General features: G+C 41.7%; 1 protein-coding gene across 3 annotated transcripts in view; it reads left to right on the top strand.

Annotated features, from left to right (window-relative positions):
• ZNF738 (zinc finger protein 738) overlaps positions 1–27,862 on the top strand; it is a 452,488-nt gene that overhangs the window by 397,287 nt on the left and 27,339 nt on the right. For 2 of the 3 annotated variants that reach the window (XM_030912885.1, XM_030912884.1), the window contains exons 2-3: positions 21,049–21,100; positions 23,741–23,833. In XM_030912885.1, coding sequence (XP_030768745.1) covers positions 21,098–21,100; positions 23,741–23,833 — 96 coding nt within the window. In that variant the 5' untranslated portion in view covers positions 21,049–21,097. Of the gene's footprint in view, positions 1–20,871; positions 21,101–23,740; positions 23,834–27,862 lie in introns of those variants that run through there. The other variant, XM_030912883.1, reaches the window with a different exon arrangement.

Below are 27,862 nucleotides of genomic sequence, written 5' to 3' on the forward strand. Positions count from 1 at the left end.
TACTGGATGTCAATAGAACAACTGTAAAAGCACCTGGCAATGGGCAGGAATATAGGAGGATGAAAAATTGCGACCATTTTGGCAATCATTATTATTCTGCCCTTTTTAATGTACATGGTTTATAGAACTCTTCCACAGAAAGAAACTTGTTCAAAGACTAACAGCTACTAAGTGGCTGAGCTGAGATTCAGAATAAATTCTGTCTGACTTCAAAGTCCATGCACCACCATAGATAACACTGTTACAGAATCTGCCCTAGTCCTTTGAAATCCTGGAGAGTGAAACTTCTACCATAGAGGACAGATATTCTTTAGATTCATGCCGATATGGTACTGTTTATTATTGAGAATAATTCTCTCAAGAAATTCCAGAAGCAGATGGTGGCTTAAACCTGTAATCGTAGTACTTTAGGAGGCTGAAACGGGAGAATCACATGAGCTCAGGAGTTCAAGTGCAGCTTTGGCAACACAGTAAAATCTTGTCTCCATGAAAAAAAAATGTTAAATTAGCCAGGCATAATGGTGCATGTCTGTAGTCCCAGCTACTCAGTTGGCTGGGTCAGGAAGATTGCTGGAGCCTGGAAGGTCAAGGCTGCAGTGAGTCATGATTGGTTACACCGTTGCATTTCAGCCTGGGTAGTAGAGTGAGACCCTGTCTCAAAATAAATAAATAAATAAATCAAAAAGGACATAAAATAATTTGGAAAAATAGCTAAGGACTGAGTTTATGAAATCAAAGCTGGCCAGGCGTTGTGGCTTACACCTGTAATCCCAGAGAGGCCGAGGTGGTTAGATCACCTGAGATGAGGAGTTCAAGACCATCCTGGCCAATCATGGTGAAACCCCATCTCTACTAGAAATACAAATTATCTGGACATGGTGGTGGTCACCTGTATACCCAGCTACTTGGGAGGCTGAGGAAGGAGAATCATTTGAACCCAGGAGGCGGAGGTTGCTGTGAGTGGAAATCCTGCCATTGCAGTCTAACATGAGTGACAAGAGCAAAATTCCATCTCAAAAAAAAAAAAAAAAAGAAAGAAAAAAAGAAAAAGAAAAAAATCAAAGCCCAACAACACATTATACATTTTTCGTCATAGAAAAAATTTGGGCCAGGAATGGTGGCTCACACCTGTAATCCCAGCCCTTTGGGTTGCTGAGGTGGGTGGATCACCTGAGGTCAGGAGTTCGAGACCAGCCTGGCTAACATGGTGAAACCCTGTTTCTACTAAAAATACAAAAAATCAGCCAAGCTTGGTGGCAAGTGCCTATAACCCAGATACTCTGGAGGCTGAGGCAGGAGAATCACTTGAACCCGGGAGGCCGAGGTTGCAGTGAGCCAAGATCCTACCATTATACTCCAGCTTGAGCAACAAGAGTGAAACTCCGTCTCAAGAAAAAGAAAAGGCCCAACAACACATCATGTATTTTTCATCATAGAAAAAATTTGAAAACTTTTAAAAGAAAAAAAACTTTAGAGAAATAAAATTAAATTTAACAGAGTTTAATTGAGCAATTAATAATTTGCAAATCAGGCAGACTGTGGATCCACAGCAGGCTCAATGAAACTCCAGCACAGCCACATGATGGGAAAAGGATTTATGGACAGAAAAAGCAAAGTGACATTCAGATAATGAAAGTGAGGTACACAAACAGCAAGATTGATTCCAGCCAGGAATTTGCCTTATTTGAACATGGTTTGAACAGTTGATGTCCTCTTATTCACAATAACACAGCAGTTGGTACAAAAATGGGTTACAGTCTAGTTAGGTTTCCATTTACTATATATTAAAAAAAACTTATTGGCCGGGCGCGGTGGCTCAAGCCTGTAATCCCAGCACTTTGGGAGGCCGAGACGGGCGGATCATGAGGTCAGGAGATCGAGACCATCCTGGCTAATACGGTGAAACCCCGTCTCTACTAAAAAATACAAAAAACTAGCCGGGCGATGAGGCGGGCGCCTGTAGTCCCAGCTACTCGGGAGGCTGAGACAGGAGAATGGCGTGAACCCGGGAGGCGGAGCTTGCAGTGAGCTGAGAGCAGGCCACTGCACTCCAGCCTGGGCGGCAGAGCAAGACTCCGTCTCAAAAAAAAAAAAAAAAAAAAAACTTATTAACCAAAATTAAACACAATAGGAAATAGCTTTAGGCTATAATGTAACTATTTCTCACTTTTGGACATCTTCTCAATGTTGAGAAATAGACTAGAACTTTAGATATTGATATCACTCTGTCACCATTAAAAAGTACTTATTTAGGCTGGATGTGGTGACTCACACCTGTAATCCCAGCACTTTGGGAGGCTGAGGCAGGCAGATCACCTGAGGTCAGGAGTTTGAGACCAGCCTGGCCAACATGGTGAAACCCCATCTCTACTGAAAATACAAAAATTAGCCGGGCATGGTGGTGGTGGGTGCCTGTAATCCAAGCTACTCAGGAGGCTGAGGCAGGAGAATCCCTTGAACCCAGAAGGCAGAGGTTGCAGTGAGCTGAGATCACATCATTGCACTCCAGCCTGGGTGACAAGAGCAAAACTCCGTGTCAAAAAAAAAAAAAAAAAAAAAAAAAATACTTAATGAGTCTCAATTTTCACTTTAAAATAGCAGAACTATGGGTTTTGAAAAGTGAAAACAAAGACTTCAGGTTATTAGTTTTTTAAAGGATTACAGTAGAGGGGACCTCCTTGTGTTCAAATCTGCTATTTACAAAAGAAAAACAAAACTTGGTCTGTAGATCCTAAGGATTTTCCTATTTCCTTAAATTTTCAGTTTGATTATGTCATATTTACCATAAGTGACTCCATTTGGTTTGGTTTGGTCTGTTTGGCACTGGGCCTAGTGCACAAACTCAGTCCAGAATGATGGCCTTCAATAATTTTGTTTAAAACATTTTCTCCTTTAGGTTAAGTTCTCACATAGGTCAAAGTGAGACCAAAACTCAGGGGTCTTATTGCCACTCTCAGTTTTTATTATTTTGGGTTTTTGTCCTTATAATGTCATTCATAGGTTATGGTGTTCCCATGGTCACATATGTCTTTGAATTTTTTTAGTGCCAGTTAAAGAAAGACCATTTGGGCCAGGTGTAGTGGCTCATGCCTGTAATCCCAGCACTTTGGGAGGCTGAGGTGGGTGGATCACAAGGTCAGGAGTTCAAGACCAGCCTGGCCAACATGGTGAAACCCCATCTCTACTAAAAATATGATTTAGCTGGGCATGGTGGCAGGTGCCTTATAATCCCAACCACTTGGGAGGCTGAGGTAGGAGAATCACTTGAACCCGGGAGGCGGAGGTTGCAGTGAGCCGAGATCAAACCACTACACTCCAGTCTGGGTGACAGAGCAAGACTCCATCTTAAAAAAAAAAAAAAAGAAAGAGAGAGATACCATTTGACCATTCTAGAGATGACTACATGCAAACATTTATAACTTTTGAGAGAATACACTGCAATAGGGAGACACTATTTTGACTATCACAGTACCACACCCAGCTATGTTTGTGTTTTTAGTAGAGACAGGGTTTCTCCATGTTGATTTGACTGGCAAGAGTACACCTGAACAGAAGAGGGAAGCAATTTTTATCAGAAGAATAATACCACAACTTTTAAGTATGTTTTTTTGGCCAGGGTTCCCATGAACAACCAACTGAAATTAAATAGATCAAATAGTTAACTAGACAAATGGCCTATTCATTTCAACCAGGCAGAGTATTCATTAATCCCCTACAACTGAATCTCTGTAATACCCAATGTATTTCTCCATGTGCAACTACAAGTGTTAGCAACTGCACAGATACTTCTCTGTTTATCCAGTAAATAATCTAGAAAAATTATATTATTTAGAACAACTTTAGGAGGAAAATTTAAAGTCTATAGTTGTTATAAGTAAAATGTTTATTCAGAAACAGAATGCTTGTTCCTTGGTACCACAAGGAAAAATTAACATTCAGACAAAAAGTTGTCTCAGCAAGGCAATTTTACTTTCTGCAGAAAGGGTGCTCCTCAGATGGAACAATGGCGAGAGCACACCTGAACAAAGGAGGGAAACAATTTTTAGCCCTTACACAGCTTGTCCTTGCTACTGTGTCCTGTCTCCATTGGCTGGAGCCAGACCACATAATCTAAGTTAACCCAACTGGCTAATAATTTAAAACTTTCCTAAATAGGTAAAGGCAAGGGAGAACAAAGGAAAGGAAGAAGCTGCTCATGCCAAATAGGGAAGGGACATAGGCTGTGAGCTGGAATGTGCCTGTGAGCATGTCTAGCAGCTACATAGGATAGAGCTTAACAAAGTGTTATTAGCACAAAGTAAGGAGGCTTGAAGGAAGTTAGTCTTTAAAAGAAACTATTATTTTTAACACTTATGATTTATTATTTAACAAGAAGGGAAACTTTGAAGAAGAAACTTTTTACTTTCTACAATAGTGTAACCATAATTCTTAGACTAGAATCTGCTATAGAGCCCTATTATGGGGGATAAATTTCTAACCATTGTCTCATTTACTCTAAACCATGGAAAAAAAATAACCTACCAAATGATGCTCATTCAGAAGAGTAATGACTTCCTGGCAATGCTCTTTATCCTATTCTGAATAAGTTCTCTTTAACTTATGAAGTAAGTTGAGAGCAGTGGACCAATATTCTGTTTCTGATGTCATCAGGCAACAAATGTCCCATTAAAATGTCTCACCCACATTGGCCTTTCATCTTTAATCTATCAAGGCATAAGTTTGTTCATAGATAAGGTTGACTGCAAAATCCTCTACATATAAAAGTAAAACCCATGAGTGCACACAAAAGATCCTTTTTTTCTTTTTATTTTCTTTTTCCTTTTTTTTTTTAATACATGATTTTACTCTTGTTGCCCAGGCTGGAGTGCAATGGCATGATCTCAGCTCACTGCAACCTCTGCCTCCTGAGTTCAAGTGATTCTCCTGCCTCAGCCTCCCGAGTAGCTGGAATTACAGGCACATGCCACCACACCCAGCTAATTTTGTATTTTTAGTAGAAATGGGGTTTCTCCATGGTGGTCGGGCTGGTCTTGAACTTCTGACCTCAGGTGATCCACTAACCTCAGCCTCCCAAAGTGCTGGGATTACAGGCATTAGCCACTGTACCCAGCCTCTTATTTCTTTTGTTTGCGGAGGCAAAAAAAAAAAAAAAATCCAACCATTTCAGCCTCCCAAAGTGCTGGGATTATAGGCATGAGCCATGGTGCCCAGCCTCTTATTCCTTTTGTTTGCAGAGACAAAAAACAACAACAACAACAACAACAAAAAACAGTGAACTAAGAGTGTCATGATAGTAGAAATGTCTTGATTTTTGATTTTTTTTTTTTTTTTTTTTGAGGCGGAGTCTGGCTCTGTCGCCCGGACTGGAGTGCAGTGGCCGGATCTCAGCTCACTGCAAGCTCCGCCTCCTGGGTTTACGCCATTCTCCTGCCTCAGCCTCCCTAGTAGCTGGGACTACAGGCGCCCGCCACCTCGCCCGGCTAGTTTTTGTATTTTTAGTAGAGACGGGGTTTCACCGTGTTAGCCAGGATGGTCTCGATCTCCTGACCTCGTGATCCGCCCGTCTCGGCCTCCCAAAGTGCTGGGATTACAGGCTTGAGCCACCGCGCCTGGCCGATTTTTGATTTTTGTGAAAATAGTGATCTACATCAAGGTTGCCATCTCCTTTTGAGGAAAAACTTTCCTAGTTAACTTTACCTTAAGATCTCCAATGGGTATAAAATTGTAAGAGTTTGGAGGTCCGCTTCTGAGTCGTGAGATTATGAACCCAAGGTTCAAGGTCCTGAAGTCTTACTGCAGTGTAGATGGCAAGCAGACTTAATCTTTGGGTTGTAGATTATAAAGAGTTACTGTCCTCAGTCAGTAGACTCTTAAAAGGCTTTCTTTACCTGGTGAAAATATGCTTTGTCATAATGCATTAAAGCCTTCATACTAGACTTCAGTAACAGAAGATACATGAAGATCTATTTTTAGGTGCATAGGCCTTCCAATGACTATTTTATGAGGGTCAACACATTTTTTCCACTCTAAGTGTATATGATTGTCATCAATCTGCAGTTACAAAAGTAATCCAGTCAATTTAGTTAGCTTTTCTCATACTATTGTATCCATTATACCTTATTTAACATTTTTTAAATTTGTGTAGTGAAATAAGTTTTATCATTGGAGACTTTTTCAGAAATGTCCCATGAGAAAAACATTTCCTTATATCCTTTTAGCTACTGCTATAACAGCAGACTTCTTGCATGAGAAAGCTTTCCTACTGTGAGAAAACATGCATTATAAAGGACAATTGAATAAAATTTCTATGTAAATGTTTAAATGACCCATGGGATAGCAAAAAACATGAAGTTTTTATTGTTTTCTCATGTTTGTATGTTTGACAAAAGAAAGATGTCAAAACCTATTTTAGTAATTTAGAATAGTCACACCCCAACACATACACACACACACACTTAATTTATTTTTATTTATTTATGCTTGTTTATTTATTTATTTTGAGACGGAGTGTCTCTCATTGCCCAGACTGAAGTGCAGTGGCATGATCTCAGCTCACTGCAACCTCCATCACCCAGGTTCAAGCGATTCTTCTGCCTCAGTCTCCTGAGTAGCTGGGTTACAGGTGCCCACCACCACATCCAGCTAATTTTTTGTAATTTTAGTAGAGATGGGGTTTCATCATGTTGGCCAGGCTGGTCTTGAACTCCTGACCTCAGGTGATCCACCTGCCTTGGCCTCCCAAAATGCTGGGATTACAGGCATGAGCCACCACACCCGGCCCTATATTTATTTATTTACATTTTCTTTTTGAGATGGTTTCACTCCTGTCACACAGGCTGGAGTGCAATGGTGCGATCTCCTCTCACCGCAGCTTCCACCTCCCAGGTTCAAGTGATTCTCCTGCCTCAGCATCCTGAGTAGCTGGGATTATGGGTGCCCACCATCATGCCTGGCTAACTTTTGTATTTTTAGTAGAGATGGGGTTTTACCATGTTGGCCAGGCTGGTCTCAAACTCCTAACCTCAGGTGATCTGCCTGTCTCAGCCTCCCAAAGTGCTGGGATTACAGGCATGAGCCACTGCACCCAACCTAATTTATGTTTAATTTAGATTATTTTACCTCATCTGTGATGTGTAATGGAATACAGCACTTTCAATAATGGAAGCTATAAGAACTCAGGAATAAACAAGGGGCAGTCGGCTTTCTAGGTTTTCCATGAGTCCACACTTAACGTAAAATTTATTTCCTCTTAAATACTAGGCTTTGTTTCTCCAATTTGGGTGCATTGCACTGGTAACTGTCATAGGTAATTGACTTAAACCAGAGTTTATTCAAATGACATATCTGAAAAATTCGGTACTGGCTGATTTATGATAAATATGTGACAGAGTATTTTCCCAATATTTAATTAATATTTATTTTGCCTGGGTTATAAATTTTATGAGTCAGTCTCTTCATTAGAACATATATAATCTTTACCCAGTCCAAATAATATGATCCTTAAATTATCAGAAACCTGTACTCAATTTGTCTGGTCCATTTTTATCTTTTCATAAACCTCCTTAAAGACAGGATACTCTAGAATTTTGCATGCTTTTGAAGTTTTTAGAAACTACATCAGAATTAAACTGTTAACTGTAAAAATGACTTGAAATGGTTATAAAGAAACAAATGAAAAGAAGTTCATTATATCTGTGGCCTACAATAATTTATCATAGTAGCCATAATTATGACTAATAGCATATACTCAGGTATATTAGATTTTTAGAAATTGTAGGCCAGGCGTGGTGGCTCATGCCTGTAATCCCAGCACTTTGGAAGGCCGAGGTGGGCAGATCACAAGGTCAGGAGATCAAGACAATCCTGGCCAACATGATGAAAGCCCGTCTCTACTAAAAATACAAAAAAATTAGCTGAGCGTGGTGGCACACACCTGTAGTCCCAACTACTCAGGAGGCTGAGGCAGGGGAATCACCTGAACCCGGGAGGCAGAGGTTACAGTGAGCCAAGATGATGCCATTGCACTCCAGCCTGCGTGACAGAGCAAGACGAAAAAAGAAAGAAAGAAAAAGAGAAAGAGATAAACAGAGAAAGAGAGAGGGGAAATGGGGGAGAGGGAGGGAGGGAAGAAGGATGTGTACAATTTTGGAATACTTTTTTGTGTTTTGTTTTGTTTTGTTTTTTTGGAGACGGAGTTTCGCTCTGTCACCAGGCTGGAGTGCAGTGGCAAGATCTTGTATCACTGCAATCTCTGCCTCCTGGGTTCCAGCAATTCCTCTGCCTCAGCCTCCCAAGTAGAAGGGACCACAGGCACGCGCCACCATGCCTGGCTAATTTTTTGTATTTTAGTAGAGACGGGATTTCACCGTGTTGGCCAGGATGGTCTCGATCTGACCTCATGATCCACCTGCCTCAGCCTCCCAAAGTACTGGGATTACAGGCATGAGCCACCACACCTGGCCTTTGGAATAAATATTAGTAACATTTGTTAAAATAAAAGTTGAAGACAGTCAAACATTATTTTTAATTTAACAATGTTTGCCATGTAATTTACCATATCAAATAATTCTGTTCTTCACTCTTTGGGATGCTGCATTGGCCCTCTGTAACATCCAAAACTTTGAGAAAAAAAAAAAAAAAGACAATTTTTTAGCTGAAATGTGATTTTTGGAAGCTTGTCAAATATGTCAAAGGGTTGCCAGGCATGGTGGCTCATGCCTGTAATCACAGCACTTTGGGAGGCCGAGGCTGGTGGATCATGAGGTCAGGAGTTCAAGACCAGCCTGGCCAAAATGGTGAAACCCTGTCTGTACCCATTAGCCAGGCGTGGTGATGGGCACCTGTAATCCCAGCTACTCGGGAGACTGAGGCAGGAGAATTGCTTGAATCCAGGAGATGGAGGTTGCAATGAGCCAAGATTGCACCACTGCACTCTAGCCTGGGTGACAGAGTGAGACTCGGTCTCAAAATAAATAAATAAATAAATATATGTCAAAGGGTTAAAATGCTTTATCAAAGTAGGATCACATGTCACCATGAAATAATAGTCATTCACTTAAAAAAAAAATGATAATAAAAGGATTTTAAAAAACAAAACAATTTACTGCTTGATATAAGAGACTGAGACTTCCAGTCAAAACACCTGAGAAAGACAACATGACAAAAATTATATCTCTACTCTCTTTGTTTTCAAATTTGTTCAAAAAGTGAACAAAAAATTTTACTTTGCCATATTATTAATATATAAAACTTTTATTCCAGAGAAAATCAACTTTTAGTTTTGTATTAGTGTATTATCTATACTAAAGCTAATTTTAACAAAACTTTATAAATAAATCCACCAAATTTGTCATTTTTGACCACTCTAAATTTCCATACATGTGTTACAATCTTTTATAGTTAATTCTTTAACTTTTTATATTCTATTTTTGTCTCTATTCTCTTTCTTTTTCTTTTTCTTTTTTTTTTTTTTTATTATACTTTAAGTTCTAGGGTACATGTGCATAACGTGCAGGTTTGTTACGTATGTATACTTGTGCCATGTTGGTGTGCTGCACCCATCAACTCGTCAGCACCCATCAATTCGTCATTTATATCAGGTATAACTCCCAATGCAATCCCTACCCCCTCCCCCCTCCCCATGACAGGCCCCGATGTGTGATGTTCCCTTCTTTTAATTTTTCAACAATCTCTAATTTCAAACTTATTGAGGGAACCAGCCCCCAATATTTCCACATAGGTTCTTTTCTATTTTCCCTAAGTGTCGGCTGGTCTGAGAAATAAAGAGAAAGAAATTTTACAGCTGGGCCTCTGGGGGTGTCATCACATATTGGTAGGACCATGATGGTGACCTCGAGCCACAAAACCAGCCAATTTTTATTAGGGATTTTAAAAGGGGACGGGGTGTACAAACAGGGAGTAGGTCACAAGGATCACATGCTTCAAAGGGCAATAAAGATCACAAGGCAAGGCAAAAATAGAATTACTGATGAAGTTCTATGTCCTACTGTGCACACATTATCTTGATAAACATCTTAACAGGAAACAGGGTTCGAGAGCAGAGGACCGGTCTGACTAGAATTTACCAGGCTGGAATTTCCCAATCCTAGTACTGCAGGTGACCAGGGTGTATTTCAGTCCTTATCTCAACCACGTAAGACAGACACTCCCAGAGCGGCCATCTATAGACCTACCCCCAGGAATGCATTCCTTCCCCAGGGTTATCAATTATTAATATTCCTTGCTGGGAAAAAAACTCAGCGATATTTCTCCTACTCACACGTCTGTCTATAGGCTCTCTGCAAGAAGAAAAATATGGCTCTATTCTGCCCAACCCCACAGGCAGTCAGACCTTATGGTTATCTTCCCTTGTTCCCTGAAATTCTGTTCTTTTTCAGGGTGCACTGATTTCATATTGTTCAAACACACATATTTTACAATCAACTTGTACAATAGTGGTCCTGAGGTGACATACATTCTCAGCTTATGAAGATAACAGGACTAAGAGATTAAAGTAAAGACAGGCATAAGAAATTATAAGAGTATTAATTTGGGGAACTGATAAAAGTTCATGAAGTCTTCACAATTTATGTTCTTCTGCCACGGCTCCAGCCAGTCCCTCTGTTCAGGGTCCCCGACTTCCCGCAACACAAACTAGTGGAAATGTTCCCAATTTTTTTTGTCAAAAAGCATTTTTTACTTGTCTATACACTCTATGTAGAGCTGTTTTTCTTACATCTAGTAGTTTTAATTACATATGTTAATTACATTAACTCTGAACAACCAAATTTTTAGTGAAATCTCAAGGAAGTAATTTTGAACAGTTTCATACCAGTATTTATGACAAAAGCAATTTTATATTTTTAGTAAAAGATGTTTTTCTCAAATTTTCTTTAACTAACTGATCTAAATCTATTTAGTTTTTTAAACATCATATAAAATAAGATTCCAGTAAGTCATGGTGGCTTACACTTGTAATCCCAGCACTGTGGGAGGTCAAGACATGAAGACTGTTTAAGCCCAGAAACTCAAGACCAGCCTGGGCAACATAGTGAAACCCATTTCTACAAAAGATACAAAACTTACTTGGGCATAGTGCCCTCCACCTGGAGTACAGGCTATTCAGGAGGCTAAGGTAGGAGGATTGCCTGAGCCTAGGAGGTTGAGGCCATAGTGAACCATAATGGAGCCACTGCACTCCATCCCAAGTCACAGAGTGAGACACTTTCTTAAACAAAAAAAATGCTAATATATATAAACTTAAACTTATGGGTTTCTTTGCTCTTATTATTTTAATAGTTATTGGGGTACAGGTGGTGTTTGCTGGTGATTTCTGAAATTTTGGTGCACCCATCACCTGAGCAGTGTACATTGTATTCAATGTGTAGTCTTTTATTCCTCACCGTCTCCCATCCTTCTCCTCAAGTCTCTAGAGTCCATTATATAATTCATATGTCTTTACAGCCTCATAGCTTAGCTTTCACTTATAAGTGAGAACATACAATGTTTGGTTTTCCATTCCTGAGTTACTTCACTTAGAATAATGGTCCCCAGCTCCATCCATGTTGCTGCAAATGCCATTATGTTGTTACTTTCTATGGCTGAGTAGTATTATATATACCATATTTTCATTATTTACTCATTGGTTGATGGGCATTTAGGCTAGTTCCATATCTTTGCAATTGCCAATTGTGCTGCTATAAATACGCATGTTGCAAGTTTCTTTTTTTTTCTTTTTTTTTTTTTTAGATACAGTTTTGCTCTTGTTGCTCATGCTGGAGTGCAATGGCGTGATGTTGGCTCACTGCAACCTCTGCCTCCTGAGCTCAAGCAATTCTCCTGCCTCAGTCTCCTAAGTAGCTAGGATTACAGGCATGCGCCACCATGCCTGGCTAATTTTGTATTTTTAATAGAGACAGGGTTTCTCCATGTTGGTCAGGCTGGTCTCTAACTCCCGACCTCAGGTGATCAGCCTGCCTTGGCCTCCCAAAGTGCTGTGGTTACAGGCGGGAGCCACCACATCTGGCCCACAAGTTTCATTTTTATATGACTTCTTTTTCTGTGTGTAGATACCCAGTAGTGGGATTGCTGAATAAAATGTTAGTTGTACGTTTAGTTCTTTTAAGAATCTCCATACTGTTTTTTTTTATAGTGGTTGCACTAGTTTACATTCACACCAAAAGTGTAAAAGTGTTTTGTTTTGTTTTTTAACCACATCCATGCCAATGTCTATTTTTTGTTGTTGTTGTTTTAATTATGTCCATTCTTGGTGGGGCACAATGGCTCATGCTTGTAATCCCAGAACTTTGGGAGGCTGAGGTAGGTGGATCATTTGAGGTCAGAAGTTCAAGACCAGCCTGGCCAACATGGTGAAACTCCGTCTCTAAAAAAATATGAAAATTAGCCAGGCATGGTGGTGGGTGCCTGTAATCCCAGCTATTCGGGAGGCTGAGGCATGAGAATCGCTTGAACATGGGAGGCGGAGATTGCAGCGAGCCAAGATTGTACTGCACTCCAGCCTGAGCAATAGAGCAAGACTCAGTCTCAAAAAAAATAAAAAATATAAAGGCCGGGCGTGGTGGCTTACGCCTGTAATCCCAGCACTTTAGAAGGCCGAGGCGGGTGGATCACGAGGTCAGGAGATTGCGACCATCCTGGCTAACATGGTGAAACCTCGTCTCTACTAAAAATACAAAAAAAGAAAAAAAATTAACCGGGCATTGTTGCCGGCACCTATAGTCCCAGCTACTTGGGAGGCTGAGGCAGGAGAATGGCGTGAACCTGGGAGGCGGAGCTTGCAGTGAGCCGAGATCGTGCCACTGCACTCCAGCCTGGGCAACAGAGCAAGACTCCGTCTCAAAAAAAAAAAAAAAAAAAAAAAAAATTATGGCCTTTCTTTCTTTTTTTTTTTTGAGACAGTTTCACTCTTGTTGCCCTGTAGTGCAATGGCGCAATCTGGCCACTCTTACAGGAGTAAGGTGGTATCATATTGTGCTTTTGATTTGCATTACAAATCAAAGTCCCATTTATTCATCTTCATTTAATTGCAGTTGCTTTTGGGTTCTTGGTCATGAAGCCTTTGCCTAAGCCAATGTCTACAAAAGTTTTTCTGATGTTGTCTTCTAGAATTGTTAGTTTCAGGTCTTAGATTTACGTCTTTAATTCATCTTGAGTTGATTTTTCTATGAGAGATGAAGATCCAGTTTTATTCTTCTACATGTACCTTCCCAATTATCCCAGCATTATTTGTTGAATAGGGCATTCATTCCCCACTTTGTGCTTTTGTTTGCTTTTTCAAAGATCAGTTGGTTGTTAGTATTTGGCTTTATTTCTGGGTTTGTTATTCTATTCTATTGCTCTATGTGCCTATTTTTATACCAGTACCATGGTGTTTTGGTAGCTATAGCCTTGTAGTACAGTTTTATGTTGGGTATTGTGAGGTTTCTAGATTTGGTTTTTTTTTTTGCTTAGTTTTACTTTGGCTATACATACTTTTCTTTGGTTCCATAAGAATTTTATAATTGTTTTTTCAAGTTCTGTGAAAAATGATGTTATTCTGATGGGAATTGACTTGAATGTGTAGATTGCTTTTGGTAGGTTGATCATTTTCACAGTATTTATTCTATCCATCCATGAATGTCAGATGTTTTTCCATTTGTTTGTGTCACCTGTGATTTCTTTCAACAGTGTTTTGTAGATTTTCTTTTAGAGATTTTTCACTTCCTCAGTTAGGTATATTTATTTATTTATTTATTTATTTATTTATTTATTATTTTTGAGATGGAGTTTCACTCTCGTTGCCCAGGCTGGAGTGCAATGGCACAATCTCGGGTCACCCTGACCTCCGCCTCCCAGGTTCAAGCAACTCTCCTGCCTCAGCCTCCCGAGTAGCTGAGATTACAGGCATGCGCCACCATGCCCAGCTAATTTTGTATTTTTAATAGAGACAGGGTTTCTCCATCTTGGTCAGGCTGGTCTTGAACTCCTGACCTCAGGTGATCCACCCGCCTAGGCCTCCCAAAGTGCTGGTATTACAGGCGTGAGCCACCACGCCCAGCCTCAGTTAGATATATTTCTGATTATTTTATTTTATTTTTTGCAACTGTTGTTAAAGAGTTTGAGTTCTTGATTTGATTCTCAGCATGGTGGCTGTTGGTGTATAGCAGTGCTACTGATTTGTGTACATTGATTTTGTATCCCGAAAATTTACTGAATTTATTTATCACATCTAGAAGCTTTTTGGGTGAGTCTTTAGGGTTTTCTAGGTATATGATCTTATCATCAGTGAACAGTAACAGCTTCACTTCCTCTTTACCAATTTGGATGTCCTTTATTTCTTTCTCTTGTCTGAATGTTCTGGCTAGGACTTCCTGTACTATGTTGGATAGAAGTGGTGAAAGTGGCCATCCTTTTCTTGTTTCAGTTCTCAGTGGGAATGTTTTTAACTTTTCCTTGTTCAGTACATTGCTGGCTGTGGGTTTGTCATAGGTGACTTTTATTACCTTAAGGTATGTCTCCTCTATGCTGATTTTGCTGAGGGTTTTAATCATAAAGGGATGCTAAATTTTGTGAAAAGTTTTTTCTGTAACTATTGAGATGGTCATATAATTTTTGTTTTTAATTCAGTTTATGTGGTGTATCACATTTATTGATTTATGTACATTAAACCACTCATGCATCTCTGGTAGGAGATGCACTTTATCACTGCGTATTATCTTTTTAACATGCTATTGTATTTTGTTGGCTAGTATTTTGTTAAGAATTTTGGGCAGGGCACGGTGGCTCACACCTGTAATCCCAGCACTTTGGGAGGCCAAGGCAGGCGGATCACGAGGTTAGGAGATCGAGACCACGGTGAAACCCTGTCTCTACCAAAAATACAAAAAATAAGCCGGGTGCAGTGGCAGGCGCCTGTAGTCCCAGTTACTCTGGAGACTGAGGCAGGAGAATGGCATGAACGTGGGAGGCGAAGCTTGCAGTGAGCCGAGATTGCGCCACTGCACTTCAGCCTGGGTGACAGCAAGACTCTGTCTCAGAAAAAAAAAAAAAAGAAAAGAAAAATTTTGCATCTATAATCATCAGGAATATTGGCGTGTAGTTCTCTTTTCTTGTTATGTTTTTTCCTGGTTTTGTTATTAGGGTGATATTGCCTTCATGGAATGATTTAGAAAGAATTCTTTCCTATTCTATTTTTTGGAATAGTTTCAGTAGAATTGGTACCAATTCTTGTTTAAATGGCAGATAAAATTCAGCTGTGAATCCATCTGGTCCCAGAGTCTTTTTTGTTGGCAATTATTTATTACTGTTTCAATCTTGCTACTTGTTATTGATCTGTTCAGAGTTTCTATTTCTTCCTGGTTTACTCTAGGAGAATTGTATATTCCCAGAAATTTATTCACCTCTTCTAGGTTTTCTAGTTTGTACATTTCATAATGTTCATAGTAGCCTTAAATAATCTTTTGTGTTTCTGTGGGATTGCTGGTAATATATCCTGTTTTGTTTCAAATTGAGTTTATTTGAATCTTGTCTCTGCTTTTCTTGGTTAATCTCGCTAATGGCCTATCAATTTTGTTTATATTATCAAAGAAACAAACTTTTTCATTTATCTTTTGAAATTTTTTGTTTCAGACCGGGCGCGGTGGCTCAAGCCTGTAATCCCAGCACTTTGGGAGGCCGAGACGGGCGGATCACGAGGTCAGGAGATCGAGACCATCCTGGCTAAAACGGTGAAACCCCGTCTCTACTAAAAAAATACAAAAAAAAACCAGCCGGGCGACGAGGCGGGCGCCTGTAGTCCCAGCTACTCGGGAGGCTGAGACAGGAGAATGGCGTCAACCCGGGAGGCGGAGCTTGCAGTGAGCTGAGAGCCGGCCACTGCACTCCAGCCTGGGCGGCAGAGCAAGACTCCGTCTCGAAAAAAAAAAAAAAAAAAAAAAAAAAAAAAAAAAAAAAAAAAAAAAAAAGAAATTTTTTGTTTCAATTTCATTTATTTCTGCACTGATGTTTGTTATTTTTTTTTCTGCTGGGTTTGGGTTTGGTTTGTTTTTGTTTCTCTAGTTTCTTGAGGTATGAGCTTAGATTTTTAAATTTGAGCTCTTTCCGACTTTTTTTTTTTTTTTTTTTTTTTTTTTTTTTTTGAGACGGAGTCTCGCTCTGCCGCCCAGGCTGGAGTGCAGTGGCCGGATCTCAGCTCACTGCAAGCTCCGCCCCCCAGGTTTACGCCATTCTCCTGCCTCAACCTCCCGAGTAGCTGGGACTACAGGCGCCCGCCACGTTGCCCGGCTAGTTTTTTGTATTTTTTAGTAGAGACGGGGTTTCACCGTGTTAGCCAGGATGGTCTCGATCTCCTGACCTCGTGATCCGCCCGTCTCGGCCTCCCAAAGTGCTGGGATTACAGGCTTGAGCCACCGCGCCCGGCCCCGACTTTTTGATATAGACGTTGTTATGAACATTCTTCTTAGCACTGCCTTTGCTGTATTCCAGAAGTTTTGATAAGTTTTGTCACTGTTATCGTTCAGCTCAAAGAGCTTTTATATTTCCATCTTGATTTCACTGTTGAGCAAATGATTATTCAGGAAAAGATTATTTAATTTCCATGTATTTGTATAGTTTTGAGGGTTCCTTTCATAGTTGATTTCCAGTTTTATTCCACTGTGATCTGACAGAGTACTTGACATAATTTCTATTTTCCTAAATATATTAAGACTTGTTTTGTGGCCTATCATATGGTCTATCTTGGAGAATGTTTCATGTGCTGATAAATAGTACACATTCTGCAATTGTTGGGTAGAATGTTCTGTAAATATGTGTTAAGTCCATTTGTTCTAGGATATAATGGGTATAGTTTAAGTTTATTGTTTCTTTGTTGACTTTCTGTCTTGATTATCTGTCTAGTGCTGTCAGTGGAGTATTGAAGTCCCCTGCTACAAATGTGTTACTGTCTATCTCATTGTATTTTTTTTTTCTTTTCTTTGAGATGGAGTCTCACTCTTGTTGCCCAGCCTGTAATGCAGTGACATGATCTCGGCTCACTACAACCTCTGCCTCCTGGGTTCAAGCACTTCTCCTACCTCAGCCTCCTGAGCAGCTGGGATTTCAGGCACCTGCCACCACACTCAGCTAATTTTTTTTTTTGTTTTTTCCTTGAGATGGAGTCTCACTCTTGTTGCCCAGGCTGGAGTGCAATGGTACGATCTTGGCCCACTGCAACCTCCACCTCCTGGGTTCAAGCAATTCTCCTGCCTCAGCCCCCCAAGTAGCTGGGATTACAGAAACCCACCACCACACCTGGCCAATTTTTTGTATTTTTAGTAGAGACAGGGTTTCACCATATTGGCCAGGCTGGTCTTGAACTCCTGACCTCAAGTGATCCACCTGCCTTGGCCTCCCAAAGTGTTGGGATTACAGGCATGAGCCACCACACCTGGCCAACTAATTTTTGCATTTTTAGTAGAGACGGGGTTTCACCATGTTGGCCAGGCTGGTCTCCAACTCCTGACATCAGATCATCCACCCACCTCTGCCTCCCAAAGTGCTGGAATTACAGGTGTGAGCCACTGCTCCCAGCCTAAAGTTTTTTTCTTTCTTTAAAAGTTTTCAAATATTTTCTATGATGAAAAATAAATAATGTGCTGTTCAGCTTTGATTTTCTAAACTCATCCTTCATCTTTTTCCCAAAATTATTCCATGTCTTTTCAAAATGCTTCTCCAATTATTTTTTTTTCTTGAAACAGGGTCTCACTCTATCGCCCAGTTCTGGTTGCAGTGGTGTAACCAATCATGGCTCACTGCAGCCTGGACCTTCCAGGCTCAAGCAATCCTCCTGCCTCTGCCACCCAACTAGCTGCAACTACAGGCATGCACCACCATGGCTGGCTAATGTCTTCATTTTTGTCATGAAAGCAAAATCTTATTATGTTGCTCAGGTTGCACTGGAACTCCTGAGCTCCCATAATTCTCCCATCTCAGCCTCCCAAAGTGCTAAAAATATAGGTGTGAGCCTCTGTGTTCTTCTGCAATTTTTTTTTTTTTGATACAGAGTCTGGCTCTGCTGCCCAGTCTGGAATGCAGTGGCACAATCTCAGCTCACTGCAACCTCCGCCTCCCCAGTTCAAGTAATTTTCCTGCCTCAGCCTCCTGAGTAGCTGGAATTGCAGGTGCACACCACCACTCCTGGCTAATTTTTATATTTTCAGTAGAGACAGGGTTTCACCATGTCGGTCAGGCTGCTCTCGAACTCCTGACCTCATGATCCACCCACCTCGGCCTCCCAAAGTTCAGTGATTACAGGCATGAGCTGCTGTGCCTGGCCTCTTCTGCAATTTCTTAAGATGATTATTTCCAGTGATAAACAGTAGTATATGAACACAAACCTAAAAGGAATCTGACTTATTCTGTAGAAGTGTCACTCTCCAGGATTTCAAGGATCTAGGGCAAGGCAGCTACTTTAGTTGCATGACCTATGGAGATGCATGGGCTTTGGCATCAGATAAAGTTGATCCTGAGTCTTAGCCCAGTCACTTAGCACTCGTGGGTCTTTGGACATGTTTGTTGATATGGAGAAGTACTATATACCACATATGCAAAAAAGGTGGACTGATACTGATTGCAAAATGGCAGCAATTTTTCTTCCCTCTTGTATCTATGCCCATTGTCCGGTACTTCTACAGCTGTTTCCATCAAGATCCAGCATCTATCTTCCAAACCCTAGATCTGGCTGGCTTTATTTGCTCAGCGCAGTAGAAACTTGTGAACATGACAGTGGGCTAGTTTGCGGCCAGGCACAAATGGTTTTGAATGCTTCTGTTTTTCGTTCAGAATGCTGCAATCTCCATGAATAAAGCCCATGTTAGCAAGCTGAAAAATAAGATACCATGGGGAGGAGAAGCAAGGTGCCCCTGTTGGCAGCCCCAGAAGCAGAAGATCACCCCCAGAAGTACAGCTGGCTAGTCGACAAGCAGCTGATGATACAAATCTGAAAGAGCTCAGCTGATACCAGAATAATGGCCACACTCAGCCCAGCCTAAATGACTGACCATCTTAATTATAAACTAGCAAGTTTTGGATGATTTGTTATGCTGCAATAGCTAACTAATACATGCACCCAGTGCAGATAGGATGCCAGGATTTAGTGACAAGTTGATTACTTGTTGCCTTCTAACAGTGGGCATCCTCTAGGTACTGATTTCTTCCCCTAATTTAAAGTAGGATGTCTTGAAAGAGAATGTTGGGTAATGCAGAAATACAGGTAGACATGTATGCATGTGATTGGTGTTTATATTCGCATAGTTCCCACACCACAGGAGAAAGCAGATAACCACAGCCTTGCAATTAGGGTCAAGGCAAATTAGCAAAATAAGTTTGCCTGTAATCTATTTTCTCCGTATCTAAACATTGGAGTTCAAGAGTGTGGGCAGAACTGAAGACACAGAGTTTTTTTCTCCTAAGCGCCATTATCCTATGTTCACAGCCTAATCTCTAAAAGAGAGGTGGGCAACTGGTGGTAAGCCGTGGTTTACCTGTGGTTATTTTATTTCTGCTGCCCTCAGCTCCTTCTATGGTCACTATCTGTTCCAACCTCAGAACTGAAGACAGATGTTAGTAGGGAGAGGCCCTTCCTTCGCCTCTGGCCCTTCACACCACTGACATCAGAGTTGCTATGTGTAGCTACTGGGTGTCTGGAATGTGCCTGGTCTGAACAGCGATATGCTAGAAAGGTAAAATACAGAGTTATTTTCAAAAATTTAGTTGCAAATATTTATATACTTCATTAATAATTACATATTCCTCACACATTAAAATGATAATATTTTGTATATATTAGGTTAATTACATTGTTACAATCAATTCAACCTGTTCTTTGTTGTTGTTGTTTGAGAGGAGTCTCACTCTGTCACCAGGCTGGAGTGCAGTGGCGCCATCTTGGCTCACTGCAACCTCTGCCTCCCAAGTTTAAGCGAATCTCCTGCCTCAGCCTACCGAGTAGCTGGGACTACAGGTGCGCACCACCACGCCCAGCTAATTTTTGTATTTTTTTTTAGTAGAGACAAGGTTTCACCATGTTGGCCAGGAGGGTTTCGATCTCTTGATCTTGTGATCCACCAGCCTCGGCCTCCCAAAGTGCTGGGATTACAGGCGTGAGCCACCGCGCCTGGCCTCTTGTTTCTTTTCTTTATTTTCTTACCCACCTAGACACGGAATCTTGCTCTGTCCGCCCAGGCTGGAGTGCAGTGGTGCGATCTTGGCTCACTGCAACCTCCTTCGTCTCCCGGGTTCAAGCAATTCTCCTCCCTCGGCCTCCTGAGTAACTGGGATTACACACGCCCGCCACCACGCCCGGCTAATTTTTGTATTTTTAGTAGAGACGGGGTTTCACTATGTTATCCAGGCTGGTTTCAAACTCCTGACCTCTTGATCCGCCTGCCTTGTACTCCCAAAACGCTGGGATTACAGGCGTGAGCCACCGCTCCTGACCCCTTATTTCTTTTTAATTTTCTAGTTTGGCTACTAGAAAATTCAAAATTCACATGTGGCCCATATTTTATTTCAGAGGATTACCTCCTTTTTAAAATCTCAGGCTGCCTGCTCAAAGGACCATAAGCCAGGAAGGTAAAAAACCTGAAATTTTAATTTGTTATTATATCCTTTTCATTTATGTATAGTCATATGATGTATTATTTACAAATGCATATGACCTTATACACAAGATTGAATGCAAATACCCTTTGGGGTGGACTCAGGGAGGAAGCCCTGCCTGAAAAGGCTGCAGCCTAGACGATCACTCTTCCTTCATTCAGCCCAGCATCTGATTACATCTTCTGTCAGTCAGGGCCTGAGAGGGTGGGGTTTTAAACGCTATCCAATCAGCGAAGCTGGGCTGGGAACTGTCCAATCAGGCACGTAGCTTGAGCGAAGAGGACGGCTTCCGGGATGTGGCGGGATTTGTCGGATCCTTTGTCTCTAAATGCAGCTGGAGTTCCAGGTCTCGTCTTCACTGCTCTGTGTCCTCTGCTCCTAGAGGCCCAGCCTGTGTGGCTCTGTGACCTGCAGGTATTGGGAATCCACAGCTAAGACGCCGGGACCCCCTAGAAGCCTAGAAATGGTGAGAGTGCGGAGTCCGACATCCCGAGAGAGGGGAAGGGCTGGTTGAAACCGGTGGGAAGTGGCTGTGGCGGGACTCAGGCCTCCCTGTAGTCAGCTTCACAATCTGCGCCCCGAGTTCTCCTTGCCCGGCTCGGCCTCAGTCGCCTTCAGCCATAAGATGGCGGTTGCGCCGACAGCCGGGCCCCGGGGCGTCCTGTCTCTTAGTGACTGTGCCCTTGCCTGGAGCCCTCTCTGGGGATCTCTGCATTCGCAGCGCCGCTTCTCTACCGGATTGTGCAGGGACTATGGGAGGGTCGTCAGGGGAGAATCCTGACTTGGTTCATGAATGGGAAGAACTTTGTTCAGTGGGGTTCCCAGTTCCTATTTTCTCCTGTTAAAAGTTAATGGGAGTCACTGCAAAAATATTAGAAGAATTTAATCGAAGAATGGTTCTAGGCCGGGAGCGGTGGCTCACGCCTTTGATCCCAGCACTTTGGAAGGCCGAGGCGGGCGGATCACGAGGTCAGGAGATCAAGAACATCCTGGTTAACACCGTGAATCCCCGTCTCTACTAAAAATACAAAAAATGAGCCGGGCGTGGTGGCGGGCGTCTGTAGTCCCAGCTACCTGGGGGACTGAGGCAGGAAAATGGCTTGAACCCAGGAGGCAAAGCTTGCAGTGAGCCGAGATCGCGCCACTGCACTTCAGCCTGGCCGACAGAGCGAGACTGCCTCAAAATAAATAAATAAAATAAATAAATAATTTAATCAAAGAGTGGTTCTAGAATTGTAGAGCACCAGGCTGTGGTTTGTAGTTTGTGGTCTATGGGAGAGGTTTGTAGTTTGTGGTCTATGGGAGAGGCTTGAAAGAAAATCTTTTGTAAAATGCATGATGAAGAAAACCAAATTTAGTAATTGGTTAGGTACAGTTACGTGGTTTCTTAATTTGTACATTAAAGGTGAAAATTTCCTGGTTATGTAATTGGAGCTCAATTGGCAGTTTATAGTTGGTGAAGCCTGAATTTTGTTTCTCTTAATGTAGTAATTAAAAATAATGCGCCTGAGTTACATTTTTTAATTAAAGTAGAAACCCAGGGACTAGAGACATGTCAGTCTAATTGCCTGCCACTTAATTATTTTCACACTCCACAGGGAACTGATTTTCTTTTTTTTTTTTATTTTTTTTTGAAGTGGAGTTTCACTTTTGTTGCCCAGGTTGGAGTGCAATGGTGCAATCTCAGCTCACTGCAGCCTCCGCCTCCCGGGTTCAAGCAATTCTCCTACCTCAGCCTCCCGAGTAGCTGGGATTACAGGCGCCTGCCACCACACCCAGCTGAGTTTTTTTTTTTTTGTATTTTTAGTAGAGACAGAGTTTTACTGTGTTGGCCAGGCTGGTCTCGAACTGCAGACCTCAGGCAATCCACCTGCCTCGGCCTCCCAAAGTGCTGGGATTACAGGCGTGAGCCACCACGCCCAGCCAGGGAACTGATTTTCTGCTGTATTTTTCACCTGGGTCCCGAGGAGGGTCTTAAGTCTAAACCCCCATCCCTCATTACTCCAGCCTCATTCTGGCTTGCAGTAAGATACTAAATTTCCAATTTCTTCTGGAGTTCCCAAATGCCAGCTTTTCCTCCCTAATTCACGTTGTCATATATTTGTGTTTTTTTTGTTTTTTGTTTTGTTTTGTTTTTAAGATGGAGTCTCGTGCTGTCTCCCAGGCTGAAGTGCAATGGCAGGATCTCTGCTCACCGCAACCTCCGCCTCCCGGATTTAAACAATTCTCCCGCCCCAGCCTCCCTAGTAGCTGGGATTATAGGCGCGCACCATCATACCTGGCTAATTTTTGTGTTTTTTGTAAAGACGGGATTTCACCACGTTGGACAGGCTGGTCTCGAACTCCTGACCTTGGGTGATCCGCCCGCATTGGCTTCCCAAAGTGCTGGGATTACAGGCATGAGCCACCGTGCCTGGCCACATATTTTGTAGTGTACTTTTTATACCATATTTTAATTAATTATTTTTTGGCAAAGCATTAAATGGTGCTTTTTTTTTTTTTTAACGGAGTTTCGCTTTTGTTGCCCAGGCTGCAGTGCAGTGGCAGATCTCGGCTCACCTCAACCTCCGCCTCCCGGGTTCAAGTGATTCTCCTGCCTCAGCCTTCAAGTAGCTGGGATTACAGGCATGTGCCACCATGCCCAGCTAATTTTGTATTTTTAATAGAGATGGGGTTTCTCCATGTTGGTCAGGGTGGTCTCGAACTGCCGTCCTCAGGTGATCTGCCCACCTTGGCCTCCCAAAGTGTGGGGATTACAGGCGTGAGCCACCACACCCAGACAAATGGTGCTTTTAAGAAGATTTGTTATCTGTTTGTAAATATTTTCTATGAAAAGAAAGCAAATAATAATCCCCTAACACTGTATTGCAAAAATTCTCAATGTGTTTTTTCCTTTTATCTTTTTAGGCACAGAGATATTATCAGAATTTTTTTGGGTCAGAGTTCCGCTTTGGAAAATTTATGGGGTGATGTGTCCTCAGCCACCATTTAGTTTTTTCCTGGTCCTGGGTTTCAGTATTATCTGGGGATAAACCGAGATATCTGCCATGGTTATGTCAACTAGAGTGTCTAGTGGATATCAGCTCTGGTTTATTTTCTCCCATAGGACGACCTGAGATATGGAGTGTATCCTGTCAAGGGGGCAAGTGGATACCCTGGGGCTGAGAGGAATCTTCTGGAGTACTCTTATTTTGAAAAGGTAACCCCTTGATATGTTAAAATTGTCTCGGGACCAGCTTGACAAACATGGAGAAACCCCGTCTCTACTAAAAATACAAAAAACTTAGCTGGGCATGGTGGTGCATGCCTGAATTTCCAGCTATTCAGGGTTGCTGAGGCAGGACAATCACTTGAACCTGGGAGGAAGAGGTTGCGGTGAGCCGAGATCCTGCCATTGTACTCTAGCCTGGGCAACAAGAGCGAAACTCCGTCTCATAATAGTAATAATAATAATTATTGTAATAATGAATAAATTGTCTTCTACCAACCCAGCTTCCATTTCATGGAGATAAATTGCTTGTCAGCCAATCAGATGCTGGTAGTGAGGGGAAAACACAGAAATAATTTCTGCCCCCTGGATTCTGTAAGGGAGCAGGATAGTGAAATAAATATAGTAAAAGAAAAAGTAAAAAGAAAAGTGAAAAGTATGTGACCAAAAAATAGTATCCCGAAAGACAAACAACAAAAACAACAACAAACTGACTCCAGTGAGATGGCGTAAGAGCTTGCAAAGTAAAATGCACCTGGGGCAGTCACCGAGAAATAGTGCAGTGTCTCCTGAATGGGTGATTCTTGAGCACGTAGGCGAACAGGAGTGGGTGGAAGGATCTCTCCAGTGATTGAATGGCCTGACTTGAAACATGAGTCAGACACATCTGTTATTTAACCAGCACTGCCATTCCTGGATTTGTCCACCTTGAGATTTATTCACTTATTTTCACCTCAGTTTTTTAGCTGTAAGTTGCATTATATTAGTAGAGCTTGAAAGGTAGAAAAATATTTACAAAGAGCATAAAAGATGTGGGTTTCAAAAAAATTAATCATATATTTAATTTGTCAAAAATTTTCGCTTACCTTTTTCTTTCCCAGAGTGAGTTTACAAATTTTCTCAGGTGTGGTTTTTTATGGCTGGGTGATTTCAAACAGAATTTCAAGGCTTAGCTTTTAGAATGCTACCAAGAAAAAGAAGAGGAAAAATCTGTATTCCATTTTTGCTGTAGAAAATGAATACATTTCCACAAGAAAATGTGGTGGATAATTGGTGAGTTACATAGATTCATAAAAACATCAGTTCCTTTTTTTCTCAGGGTAAATTTTTGACAGCGAATATCTCTTTGAATTCTGTTACCTTGATTTCTGAGTTTTATGCTAAATTTTATGAGATGAAACTTGGTACTGCCTAGAAGTGTTTCCATGTGACTAAATGTTTGCTGCATGATTTTTAATGGAATTAATAAAATAATACATTTATTTTCTGAAAAATACTTTCGCTTTTCTTATTAAGGTATAAAATGTAAGCACCTTAACATTTTCTTCCCTTTTATGAACACTGTGTTTGAGTAATTTTTTTGGATTTTTCAAACACTTAGTTTCAAAAACCAAGTGAGTAACTCTAACATGGAAATTAAAGTTTGAGCCCAGTGACTCAGAGCTAAAGCTCATATTGAGACTGCAAAAGGAGGTTATCAAAGGTCCAGTTAGTTTTTTCTGGAGAGCCTCTCCTGCAGGTGTTCCAGCCTGCTCACTCAAGTCATGGAAGAAGCCTTTCTGCTGAGAGAAGCTACAGAGTCCTGGAAAGCTACAGGCAGATAAGTTAAGGTTAAGACAAAAGGGGACTGGGAGGGTCTTACTGACCATGAAGTTGTTATTGTTTTAAGGCAGTTTCTAGACTTTGTAATATGTTACAAGTTAGATTTCTGTTAAAAAATTTGAATTCCAGACTCAGGCGTGGTGGCTCATACCTGTAATCCCTGCACTTTGGGAGGAGACCAAGGTGGGCAGATCACCTGAGGTCAGGAGTTTGAGACCAGCCCGACCAATATGGCGAAACCCCATCTCTACTAAAAATACAAAAATTAACTGGGCATGGTGGTGGGTTCCTGTAATCCCAGCTATTCTGGAAGCTGAGAGAGGAGAAATGGTTGAACCCAGGAGTCAGAGGTTGCAGTGAGCTGACACGGTGCCACTGCACTCCAGACTGGGTGACAGAGTGAGACTCCATTTCAAAAAAAAAAAAAAAAAAAAATTGAATTCTAGAGCCGGGCATGGTAGCTCACATCTGTAATCCCAGGACTTTGTGAGGTTGAGGCAGGCATACCACCTGATGTCAGGAGTTCAAGACCAGCCTGACTAATATGGTGAAACCCCATCTCTACTAAAAATACAAAAATTATCCAGGTGTGGAGATGTGCACCTGTAGTTCCAGCTACTTAGGAGGGTGAGACAGGAGAAATGCTTGAACCCAGGAGATAGAGGTTGCAGTGAGCCGAGATCATGCCACTGCACTCCAGCCTGGGCAACAAAGCGAGAATCTGTCTCAAAAAAAAAAAAAGAATTCAAAAAGAGGATTGCAACAGGAGGAATACCAATTATAAAAACTTTAAGGAATGCAATTTTAGGTAGACAAGGGCTTTTTTCATAGAGTGGAGCCTACAAGATTAGAAAGAATGGAGGGGAATGGCAAATGGGGGGTTAAAAATCAGATTTCAGATCAGAGAATGTTTTATCCTGAAGTCAGCATGTTCTTAGGAGGCATATAGAATTACATGGTATAATGGCTCAGACTGAGGGTAGCTCAAAATTCAGTAGTCTGTGAAAAATTTTATTTAGACCACTGAAGATAAATACAGCTGACTCTTTTAATGAGAAAAAGAAGAAAAGGTGCCAAGTTTTTACCAAAAAAGGGTCCCAGTCCAAACCTCAAGAGAGGGTCCTTGGATTTCACTCTAGAGAAGAATTCTGGGTGAGTTCATAGAGTAAAATGAAAGCAAGTTTATTAAGAAAGTAAATAAATAAAAGAATTGCTTAATCCATAGGCAGAGCAGTCCGGAGGCCTACTGGTTGCCCATTTCATGGTTCTTTCTTTTTTTTTTTTTGAGATGGAGTCTTGCTCTGTTGCGAGGCTGGAGTGCAGTGGCATGATCTCGACTCACAGCAGCTTCTGCCTCCCAGGTTCAAGCGATTCTCCTGCCTCAGCCTCCTGACTGACTGGGACTACAGCCGTCCACCACCACACCTAGCTAATTTATTTTTGTATTTTTAGTAGAGACGAGTTTCACCGTGATGGCCAGGATGGTCTCCATCTCTTGACCTCACGATCCACCCGCATCGGCCTCCCAAAGTGCCGGGATTATAGGCATGAGCCACCGCACCCGGCCGGTTATTTCTTGATTATATGCTAAACAAGGGGTGGATTATTATCCCAATTTTAAACCATATAGTGTAACTTCCTGATGTTTTTATGGCATTTGTAAACTGTCATGGCACTGGTGGGAGTGTAGCAGTGAGGATGACCAGAGGTCACACACATTACCATCTTGGTTTTGTTGGGTTTTATGCTGCTTCTTTACTGCAAGCTGTTTTGCTAGCCAGGTCTTTATTACCTGTATTGTGTGCTGACCTCCTATCTTATCCTGTGACTTAGAATGCCTAACTATGTGGGAATTCAGCCCAGTAGGTCTCAGCCCTATTTTTTCCCACCCCCTATTCAAAATGGATTTGCCCTGGTTCAATACGCCTCTGACATTTCCCCCCTCTTTTGTACAAAAAAACCCCTTAATCATAAGGGTTGTAGAGGGATGAAAATTCATCTTCTGTAACTACTTCATGCTGTATTGGGGCGATGATATTCTTCCTTAACTATTAGAGTCTTTTGTATTTCAGGTAGACAGGAGCTCAGTCAAAACTCATCAGTATGGTGAGGGCCATTCGTAATTCTGAGTTTCAAAAAAGGGGTTATCTCTAAGATTAATTAGTGTTTAAGAAAACATCTAGGTTGGGTAGGTTGGGCGTGGTAGCTCACGCCTGTAATCCCAGCACTTTGGGAGGCTGAGGCGGGCGGGTCGCTTGAGGTCAGGAGTTCAAGACCAGCCTGGCCAACGTGACGAAACCCTGTCTCTACCAAAAATACAAAACATTAGCCAGGCGTGGTGGGGCATGCCTATAATCCCAGGTACTCGGGAGGCTGAGGCAGGAGAATCACTTGAACCTGGGAGGCAGAGGTTGCAGT

Source organism: Rhinopithecus roxellana, chromosome 12 (genome assembly GCF_007565055.1).
Source record: "Rhinopithecus roxellana isolate Shanxi Qingling chromosome 12, ASM756505v1, whole genome shotgun sequence".
Taxonomy (NCBI): domain Eukaryota; kingdom Metazoa; phylum Chordata; class Mammalia; order Primates; family Cercopithecidae; genus Rhinopithecus; species Rhinopithecus roxellana.